This window comes from Nymphaea colorata, chromosome 11 (genome assembly GCF_008831285.2).
Source record: "Nymphaea colorata isolate Beijing-Zhang1983 chromosome 11, ASM883128v2, whole genome shotgun sequence".
Lineage (NCBI taxonomy): Eukaryota > Viridiplantae > Streptophyta > Magnoliopsida > Nymphaeales > Nymphaeaceae > Nymphaea > Nymphaea colorata.
In genome coordinates, this window is record NC_045148.1 from 12314928 (window position 1) to 12325828 (window position 10901).

Below are 10901 nucleotides of genomic sequence, written 5' to 3' on the forward strand. Positions count from 1 at the left end.
TTGATGAAAGAGAGAAGCTTTAAATTAGTTTAATTTTTTTTTTATTTAGACTTTTTTCCACCAACGAGACTTTCTTACGTTTTAACCACACTTGCAGGTGGGTGGTATCTCCTCCATCGGAGTAGGTCACCGCTGCAACACCGCCTCCTACTTATATGGGCATCTTTTTACCTGGTTGATCATATTTTTTGCTCAACATGGTCATACCAAAGGTGGAAAAACACCCTCTTAATTTGGTGAGGACAATCAGGAAACAAGGCTCTCTACCTTAACAATTTAAAACCACTTGGATTTTTTATTTTAAAAAAGGTTTGTCCAGGTTGGAAAAATCACAGTTTCTGAGAGCATCTCAACAGTAAGAAAAAGGCGATACGGACGCTGTTCTGCATTCGCAAGTCCCTCCTGTATTTAGCGAGGTGTGTATGCACAGTAAATCACAGTTTCTGAGAGCATCTCAACAGTAAGAAAAAGGCGATACGGACGCTGTTCTGCATTCGCAAGTCCCTCCTGTATTTAGCGAGGTGTGTATGCACAGTAAAGAAATGAATCTCCTCTCCTATATGCTTTTATTTGACTTGGCTGTGATGAACATACAATAATGGACAAATGCCTGACCTGATCGCCTCTAATACATCAGACAAAATCTATCACATGCCTGTGACGCCTCAATTTCCACTCTGGTCACCGTATCCGGCTAGCTACAGCACCAATAATGGTGATGATCATGAAGAAAAAGATTAGGTGTCAACAAATGAGAAAGACTAAAATTCTCTGGCCGTTAAACCCCCCCACTGGTTGTTGCGTCAAGCATCCATTGCCATAACTCTTGAACCGTAGCCGTTTGGATGCAACTTCTGCCAGTTCCATGCTATTGTTAGGCTTTCCTGCAGATCAGTGTACTGAGCAGTCCAGTTTAGTTCCCTCCTGATCTTCAAAGGATCACTGTAAACTTCTGCATAATCACCAGGTCTGCGAGCTAGGTACTTAACATCAATATTGACACCCGTTGCTTTCTTGCATGCTTCTACAAATTCCTTGACAGATCTACCTGAATTGAGTTGAAAAATACTAACAATGTATTTATTATCCCTAAAAAAAATTAACCACGAATTCTAGCAAATTCACCAAGTCTTCCTTTTTGTAACAACATGCACAAGCTGAGACCACATTCACAGGCCAGCAGAGGCTAAGAGAAGCAGCAAAAGGGGAAGGACCCAAAAAAAAAAAAATGGATCATTACCTTTGCCAGTACCAACGTTGTATATGCCAACATTCCCAGGTGTTGCCTTGGCAAGTGCTTTAACATGCGCATCAACCAGATCGGTCACATCAATATAATCTCTTACGCAAGTACCATCTTCAGTCTGATAGTCAGTCCCTGCAACCTGCACAATGACCATCAAGTCTGCTAAAATTTGACCCATTTGACATTGTATTCCCATAAAGTTCCCAATTAAGTGGAAGTTGAGAGAATCTAAGAACTAAACAATGTGAAAAGATGTTTTGTGGTTCTCAGCTCATGGATTCAGCAATTCATGACTTCTGAGCTGTGAGATGACAATACTGCATGCCTTTTTACTTGCATTCAACAAATAATGCAAACTTTATTTCTGAATAACATAATTGTTAGAGCTCCCGCCACAAGTGTAAAAGGAAAAACAATACATGGCATTTTGTGCTTCTCAGAACAAGGTTCAAAGTTCAAAAGACAGAAAGGTTTGAAAGAGAAACCAGGCAGGTAGGTGATATTAACTCCCCGCAGCCTTTTCGTACTATTGGATGATTGCAGTCTTCATGCACCGGGCAAGGACTGCACTAACTTTATATTACATGAAGGATCATGCTTATTCTAACAAACAGCCTAAATTCTTTAACAGTTTCCAGTTTAGTTTGGCTGAAGAGTCAGATTTAAACAGAAAATACGCAAACATTGGCATTTCGCTGGAGAGAAGAGGGGACTGGCTGGAGAAAGGAGAGGTATCATCCTCCTGCATCCCTCCTGAGACAATCCCTCCTGTCACCAGCAAACCGCCACACAGTGGCAGGAAGCATGCCTCCTTGTTTAAGTAACATGGAACTGCCAGAAAATGTGAACCAGTTAATGCTCAAAAACGCTAACTGTTAAAAGCTAGTCTACTGGTTTAGCATCCAGACATGCATTAGCATGTAATGCATGTCTAAGACATTATTGTCCGCACCGACTTTCACATAATTACTTTTTTAACTTATGTAACCTCAGGTTCCCAGATAAATTGGGAGTAACCAACTCAACAACCACACAGTATTCAGAACCGGAGTGCTTATTTGGAATAAGGAATAGGCATCTATCATAAAACAATAATCATCAACAAACTGACACAACCGTCAGAGCATCTGCAAGACTATTATGGAATGATCTAAAACCCAGGAGGAAAGTAACTCATAACACAATAAAAGACAACCTATACAAACCAATACCTTGAGATGGGGAATAATTCCTAAAGCTGCATCAAAGCATGCACCAGATATACGACCATGCTCCCGCAGCTCTGGCCTTGGAGCTTCTCCTAGTCTTCCTTCTGGATCTGATCCAATTACATTGAAGTATCTGGCCATCCAATTAAGTAACAATCAATTAGAAGTCACTAAGCGACTAAGGCATCCATAACATGAAAGGTCATACCAGGAGCTAAATTAGGATAGACAGTAAATGCATCATGAGCACAAAGGATTTTTTACAACTAATTGCTGCAATGGAAAAATGTACATATAATAACAGTAAAAGGAAGTAAAAAGGTTTCTTCCCATCAAATTTTTAGATGTCATGAAAAAAAAGGAAGAAAAGAAAATAGGTGTTCTTATAAAAATTAAGAGTCCAGTTTACTGAACAAAGATGGTTAATGCAGGTGTCAGTCTAACAAACCTCAGTATCATGACAGCCATGTCCGACTTCTTGGAGTAATCTAAGATGATATCTTCTGCCATTTTTTTGGCTTTACCGTATGGGTTGATGGGAGCCTGCATTCAGGAAAACAAGATGCTGGTTTACAAAGGCATTTATTTTCATTGCTCATGTCATCTACCAAACTCTGACCTGAGGAGTATCCTCTTTTATCGGCATTTTATCTGGTTCACCATAAGTTGCACATGTGCTAGAATAAATCAGTGTCTTTACACCATACGCTGCCATAGCTTCAAGTACCACCAATGTATTTGATGTGATGTTATGATAATACCTGAAAGCAACTTGACATGTCAATTAAAAATTAACAAGTACAATGTGAGAAAACAGCAGCAATCAGAAGCCAGTTGGATCAAATGAACCCAATATTTGACTCACAATTAGTCTTTTAAATAACAATATCATAATTGGAACAAATTAATCTTTTAAATAACAATATCATAATTGAAACAAATTGAACTAATAGACTCCTCCTACTATTAACAAGGATAATAAGTATCTAGAAGCTTTCACTACTGCATACACAGAAATCAAGAAAACAAGTTTACGATGTGATAACAACAAACATAGAGATTGTACAACCAAGCAAAGGAAAAATTCTTGTTAAAAAAGAAGAAGAAAAACACACAAAAGCCACAGTCTGCGACACTATGTAAGCCACATTAGTAAGCTTACAATTCATTAACACTGTTAAACATCAGTGCATTCACAACAAAGAGACATAGAGCCAAGACGTGAAGATTTATATGCTTCCCATATAGACAGGTCATTTGATCATAAGTACCTTTAAAATAGCCTGATATTATTAGTTATTAAAGAGTGAATGAATATTCTCAAATTGACCAAAAATATGAATCATGTTGATTTCACAAGTTTTCTGTAAGTTTTCATTTTGAATGTATTTTAAGTATATGTCATCTATTTTTCTGTTTATAAATACCTTTTTGCAAGAAATATATTACAATAGTTGTCAAATTCAAGCCGTCAGACTCAAATCAGTCAAGGCCCTAAAGGAACTAGCTGAAAATAGACATTTTGACATTCTGAGACAGTCCAAGTCGGTTGACTAAACTAACATTAACAAAGAGGCACACAGATACAACACATAAACTGGAAAAGATCAAAACTATTATGAATCATGTCAACCACATGCTTCGCTGATTGCACATGGCACTACACAACAATAAAAAGGTTCCTCAACAGTTCATATGTAAAATCACCAGTGTAACACAAACACGTGTATAAGTACATACATACACACACACATATATAATGCTTATAATTTGTGTAACTACCATGCCTACCATTTATAATATACCTATATATATAGCATAGTCACAAATAACGTCTCTGAGGTTTTTCTCTGGTACAATACGGCGAGCTTGAAAAAAAAGGGAAAAATATGGTAAATTTTTAAAAATTTTAAAAAATTAAAAATGAAAAAAAAAAATAAGTGAGACTAATGACACAAACACCACAAGATAAGCAGATTTGCAACAAATAAAAAATAGAAAATGAAAAAAAAAACTGTTTTCCATTAAAGAAACTGAAAAAAAAGAGAAAAAACGGGTTAAAAAAGTGTTTTTTTCGTTTTTAATGTATTTTTCAAAAAACGCTTTTTTTTTAGTTTTAAATGGCCATTTAATTTATCGCGTTTTTTTTTGACAAAAGCGCATTTTCTGATAGAGCCTTCTAATTTGTGTGCCTACCAATTTATTTAAGGGGTAAGGTTGTTCACTGATTATAGCCCCATAGATGGTTTAAAACTATGTCACATGGGTGCGGGATGCGGGTGCTGGTGCGGGTGTGGGATATAGCAAGTTCCCAAAAAAATTGGGTGCGGGTGCAGCGAAGGCATATAGATATATGTATACATATATACATAATCTCTTATATAAGTATTTTATTTGTCTATACTCTATATTGTTAAATTTTTTTTATCAAGATCAATGTTGTAAAAACTGTATCGTAAGCCGTATCGGTCTGGCTTTAAGATACGTTGTATCGTAAAATATCGTAACACATCGTAACCGTATCGTATTTTAAAAAAAAATCAAAAAAATATAAGAAATTCTCAAAAAATAATAAAAAATCAATAAAAATACTAACCATATTTTAAGATACGGTGCCTGTATCGTAACTGTACGATACAGGTGGTGTATCGTATCACATTTTTAAAACCCGACGATACATATCGTACGATACGGACCCATATCGTACGATACGTACAACACTTATCAAGATTACCCTTATATCAGACAAAATTCATAGTTTTAATAAATAAAATAGGGGGAGGAAAGAGAAAAGAGGGAAAAAAAGATGAGGAAAAAAAACAAGAGTGGGTGCAGTCAACGACACCCAACTCAGTTTGCCGAGTCGAGCCGCACCTACACCCAAGTTGACTCGGGTGCTTCACCAATTTTGGTGCACCCATGTGACTTTGGTTTAAAATGAGTACACACACGAGGCACATAAAGTAGAAGGCACAAGTTTCTATACATGTATACATACCTACATAAGTTACACACACACACACACACATATATATATATATATAGTATGTGTGTATAAGTGGATACCTACAGCCAGGTTCGCCACAGGAATCCTGTGAATCTCTATGGCCAGTAGTTGAGAACATTTAAACAAGAGAAAAACACAAAATATATAATTGGAGAAAGGCAAAAAACATTAGAAAAAAAACTAACTTTTACAGTAGGTACTCAAGATACCCTAGTAGGTAAATGACTAAATGTTGACTAGCTGCCAGAGTTGTTGACAAGACTGGTCCCTGACGACTTGAATGACAGGGATCACAAGTCAGTGGCTGGTCCAACCAAGTGACCATTCAGATACAAGCTACAAATTTGTTTAATAGCCTTCCATTATTTAGTGTCTGGAACTCCTAAGAATTCCCATGGAATAGTACATTCTGTGAATGTCTCCAAGAAAACCTTTGCCCAGAAATTGTCTCAAACAAAAATCAACTTATTTGAGGCAAACAATCACTTCTGCAAAACAATTCCAAAAATACAAAGAAAACATACCTAAGAGGATCAAGCGTACTCTCTCCAACATATGCCACAGCAGCAAAATGCATGACAGCATCAAAGGCATTCTCCGAGAATATTTTTTTGACCTTAATAAGGTTAAAGAATAAAATAGACAAGCACACAGTATGTTCTAATTTCCATCAAAACTTATGTCACTGTTGTGTTTCAGGAGGATACAGCTTTTCCATCCCCTAGATCAGCATATATGAATTGAAGCCTTCCAGACTCTGGAAATTGCTGTTGTAGCACCTTCACCGCACCAAGGTTGCCCCTTGAAAGATTGTCCTGTTATGCATAGGCAAAAGAAAAATGCATACAGTTGTTGTAAGTTATCCTCAGCAAGCAGAGCCCCACACCATAAGACAAAATTTCAAAGCAAACCTTCAAGAACTGAATTAAAAGGTGACCAAAACATACCACAATTGTTACACGATAATTATCCATTAGAAGCCGGAGTGCAGCATGTGAACCTATATAGCCAGCACCACCAGTCACCAAGACATGGGTAACACCATCCTCATGCCCAGGGAACTAAAACGCCAACAGAGAAAAAGGAAAAAAAAGACACCAATACTTCAAAAAGTGCAAATTGAAAGATTAAAGATATAGCAACACTCGATGATTTCCATGAATGCACATGGATGTGGACTTTTGCAGGGCAGCTTGATTCACTGAATTTTTCTTATATTACATGCTCAAGATCAGTCATGAATTGTACATAAATCATGGCCGACCGAAACTCCTTAACCAACTTTAGGAGATTACGAAAATATGAAATGATTACCGGGCTAGAGCTACCATAGCCTGACGACTGCTTCAGAATAAGAATGCAGAGAACGGTGAGGATAGCAGCCAAAATAACTTTCCCAAAAAGATGAGGTTTTCGTCTTGAATCGCCATAATCCATACCTATATGGGAGAACAGATCAGTTGTCTATCACAAGAACTCCAGGAAAATGCTCGCCAGAAAAGAAAAAGAACCCTTTTTAGGTTTTAAGCACTTTTTTGCAAGGAAGATCGAAGACTTGTATTTCCAAAAACTTGTAGGAACAAAGATGCAAGAAATCTACAAACCTAAAGATGCATTTGTTCAGAATTCAGGAGAAAAGCAATTCAGTGAAAACTTTCCACAACCAAATGCCAAAGAGGACAACTGACTGTTATGACGCAATTTGGAAACCATGTCAGGAAGCCATGAGAAGAAAATTGAAGATAACGTGGTCAACTGAAACCAAGACATGGGACGAGAAGGTAAAAGAAGAAAGAAAAATGCCTGAAAAGGTCCAAAACGGTCGGTTGGCCCTTGGCTGGAGTCGATTCCTGCTGGAAGGAAGCATGTGAGTTTCTTCACCCGTTTTAGAAAACCACTCAATCGAACTCCTAGGGACCAAACTTCAATGCATGCACCAAACTCGTAAGAATCTGGCCAACAAACACCAAACGAAAGCAGATCAGATTCAGGAAAAAAGAAGTCTACCGCGAGCAGGTTCAAACAGCAAAGACAAGTAAAATTCTCAAAAAGAGAAATTGCCCTTAATTTTAGGTGGTCCCAGATGAGGAATTGATGGAAACTGAACGCATTGAATCATAATTAGATACTTGCCAACGCCCCATTGATCAATAAGAAAACGTTTACTTCGAATGTAAATTAAGGGACTTCAAATCTCTATATGATCCTCGACTAAATGCAACATGAATCAAGCTTAGAAAGAACCAAAGGTGAAAGGGAAAGCTGACGACCTTTGCCAATAAATAAAATTGGCAGTGATCAACCTTGCAACATGCATCAAGCTTAGAAAGAACCAAACGAGAAAAGGAAAGCTGACGACCTTTGCCAATAAGTAAAATTGAAAATGATGAACCTTCTCAAGACATCATTTTTGAAAAATAAAATAGATAGACGAGAAGAAGCTGAAAAAATCATCAGAGAAATCAAACCTCCGTTATTGGAAGGAGCACATGCTTTGCAAGAACGCCAGATTGGCACCTAAAGTAAATGAAAAGAAGGATAAGAAAACTCTCCTCAAATGGTCAAATCACAAGAACAAGGAAGAAACCAAAAGGACGAACCTCCTCGGAAAGAGACCTAGGGAAACAGAGAAACATCAAACAGCACTGAAGATCGATGAGCACAAAAATTCAAGGAAGAAAAAGAATCGTGATCCTTCAAGCAAGAGAGAGAGAGAGAGAGAGAGAGAGAGAGAGAGAGAGACCTGATTCGCCTCGGATTCAACAAAAAAGGTTCCGAAGATCGCCAACTCAATCAAACTCAAGGGTTCTTCAGGAAGGATAATTGCGAGATGCAAATCACGCGAACGTTCTTCTTTCTTCAAAGTATGGAAACGGGAACGAGTTCCGTACGGTCGACGGGAGAAAGAAGATCGCCAGGCCACCGCATTCAAAGGGGATCCCCCGGAAAAACACCCGCACTCCAAGCGGAAATAGAAGAAGAAGAAGATTTAGTAGAAAAAGAAGGAAAGGAGCGCCGATTGCAGCGAATTTGTCGCATGACGATCTAGAAGGATCTCTCTCTCTCTCGATCGTTAATAGAGAAATGCCTACGAAGAGTCAATTTCTAATTTAAGAAGAAAGAGGAAACTTCAGAGAGAGAGAAAGAAAGAGTAGGGAGGGGGCGAGAGGAAGGAGAGCACGGGGAGGGGAAGGGTGATTCAGTAATTACAGGAAACGTGGAGAGCGGGATCCTGGAATTAGAATATTTCGCTTTCGGCCTTCTCCGTCCCTGATGTGGTGGGGAAGGGCAGGTGGAAGGAAGAAAGATTCATTTTCCCTGGCCTGCTGACACGGCGGGCCCCACAACCAACCCTCTTACTCGTTCGTTTCTTCCTTCCACCTCCCCTGCGCTCACGGCCTCCGCGTGTTTGACATCGCACTCCTCTCGCCACTCGTGTCCTTCCCCGTTCCCTCTTCCTTTTTACTTTTCTTGTCTTTCCTCTTTGTCAAACAGGGTGCTCTAAATCCATAATAAATGCTTGAATGAAAAGAAGGTGTTCCTAAAATAACAAATAACAATCGCACTTTACTTTGCTTATATATATATATATAAAGCATGACTGTCATTGTTTTTTTTTTTTTCTAGGACTCAACCACCGGTAGCAGTGAGCGCACTACAGCCAGCATCCATGGAAGGGAGTTGTTGGGTCTCCCCTTTTTCACCCATGATCATGGGTGGAGAAGGGGAGCCTCGGCGGACTGCGGTGGCAGTTTGCCCACTGCTACCAGTGGTTGAGTTGTTGAAAAAGAAAAAAAAAAATCATGGGCATCCATTTGCTTTTAGATGGACGGCTCCACAATCATGGGTATTGAAAGGGAGTCTCGACGGCAGTCTGTACAGTCCTTTGCTTTGTTTTGCATTGTACTTCCTTTGTTTATGTTGAGTCTTTTACTTACGTTTGTTTGCTTGTAAAGGAGTACTCTTCCACCGGTCTAAGTGTCATGTATTGAGATTTCTTGTTTTGGGTGGTCGGCATGGAAATCCTGTAAGCGACTTTGGTCATCCTACATAAGTAAAGTTAAGATCATTCTTCTTGCTTATCTTTCTCGTGATGTACAAGTTTTTCAAGTTGAATACATTGTGAGATTTCTTTATTCACAAAGCATTATTTATACACTTGTTTTCTAAAACTACCTTTGCACCCCTTTCAGTGGTTTGAAGGCTTACGACAATCAGGTTCTTGCCGTGCCGCACAGGCTGAAGAAGTCAGCCTGTGACAACTGGTATTAGAGCTCAATCTGGGAAAGCGGTTGGAGAGTCGGTGTAGAACTACACGCCGGTGATCGTTGATCGAAGAAGATGTCTTGACGACTCAATATAATTTGTGAAGCACCAAGGGCAAGGGAGTAGCCCACTCTGACGAGATGGGTACATCCCAAGGTCAGGAAGACCTGGTCGAGATGGTGAACAAGTTGGTTGCTGACGTAACTACTCATGAAAAAGCGTTGGGCAACGTAGCCTAGTCCTTCAGAGAAATGAAGGACGAGATGAAGATTCTGCGGGATCAAATGGCCGATCTCGTGGCCATGAATCGGTCACTTACTGACACAGTGACCACACTGCAAGTTGAAGTCAATGAACTTCAGATAAAAAACTGCACTCTACAGTGATAGATCTCTGTAGGTGGAGGTGACGATCGGCTAGCGAAGGTCGACGTTCAGAGGCCAGCGAAATATAATGAAACTCGGGATAGTCGAGTGATTGACAACTTTTTATTCCAAGTGGAATACTATCTCGATCTGCAATGCGTTGTGGGGGACGACCTTCAGGTCAAGACTGCAGCTATGTTGCTGGAGGGCGATGTTGTGGCGTGGTGGAGAAGGAAACAACTCAACATTGAAAAGAAGATCTACATAATAGACACTTTTGATGATTTTCAGCGAGAGTTGAAAATGGAAGGCCTACCATGGCTATGGTAGACATGAGTGCCACATACAACTTCGTCTCAGATGAGGAGGCGAGGAGATTGGGCCTCACTCTTGAGAACGGAGAGTTATGCATGAAGGCAGTGAACTCAGAGGCAAAACTCATCCATGGTGTAGCCCGAGATGCGATTGTGAAGATTGAGAGTTGGTCAGGAAGAGCCAACTTCTCGGTGGTCCCGATGGATGATTTCCAGATGATCTTAGGCATGGAGCTCCTCAGTATAGCAAAGATGGTCCCAATGCCGCACTTACGTAGGATTAGTATCATGGATGATAAGTCTCCTTGTATGGTCCTAACAATATCAATTAAGAAGGATAAGGATAAGGTCGCAATGATATCTGCTCTTTAGTTGAAGAAAGGTCTAAAACACGGTGAAGAGACGTACTTGGTGGCAATCAGGGAAGTGACTAATGACTCCCCTGGTTTGGTCCCATAGGTGCTTGTGTCTGTCTTAGCGGAATTCGCAGGAATA

The 10901-nt window shown here is 39.5% G+C and overlaps 1 protein-coding gene across 3 annotated transcripts; it reads right to left on the reverse strand.

The window, feature by feature from the left end:
• Positions 1 to 539: 539 nt before the first annotated feature.
• Positions 540 to 8714, reverse strand: LOC116264379 (probable UDP-arabinose 4-epimerase 2). 3 transcript variants are annotated; one of them, XM_031644547.2, is made up of 13 exons: positions 8205 to 8714; positions 8062 to 8077; positions 7930 to 7978; positions 7265 to 7413; positions 6776 to 6900; positions 6409 to 6522; positions 6169 to 6276; positions 5986 to 6077; positions 3074 to 3215; positions 2903 to 2997; positions 2458 to 2587; positions 1241 to 1385; positions 540 to 1048 (listed from the first exon to the last, which is right to left on the reverse strand). In XM_031644547.2, the coding sequence occupies exons 4-13, from the start codon at positions 7326 to 7328 to the stop codon at positions 804 to 806; spliced, it is 1260 nt and encodes a 419-aa protein (XP_031500407.1). In that variant the 5' UTR covers positions 7329 to 7413; positions 7930 to 7978; positions 8062 to 8077; positions 8205 to 8714; the 3' UTR covers positions 540 to 803. The 3 variants fall into 3 exon arrangements, with proteins under 3 accessions (XP_031500407.1, XP_031500406.1, XP_031500408.1); XM_031644546.2 differs by lacking the exon at positions 8062 to 8077 and having other exon boundaries at positions 8205 to 8713; XM_031644548.2 differs by lacking the exons at positions 7930 to 7978; positions 8062 to 8077.
• Between the last annotated feature and the right edge of the window lie 2187 nt (positions 8715 to 10901).

Bases quoted from the DNA above. Each gene is read 5' to 3' on its own strand.
- LOC116264379 (XM_031644548.2), bottom strand. From the start codon at position 7,328: ATGCTTCCTTCCAGCAGGAATCGACTCCAGCCAAGGGCCAACCGACCG. The intron at 6,078-6,168 runs GTATCCTCCTGA...AACCTTATTAAG, and splicing joins ATCTAGGGGATGGAAAAGCT to GTCAAAAAAATATTCTCGGA. The intron at 3,216-5,985 runs GTATGTTTTCTT...AGTTGCTTTCAG, and splicing joins AGTACGCTTGATCCTCTTAG to GTATTATCATAACATCACAT.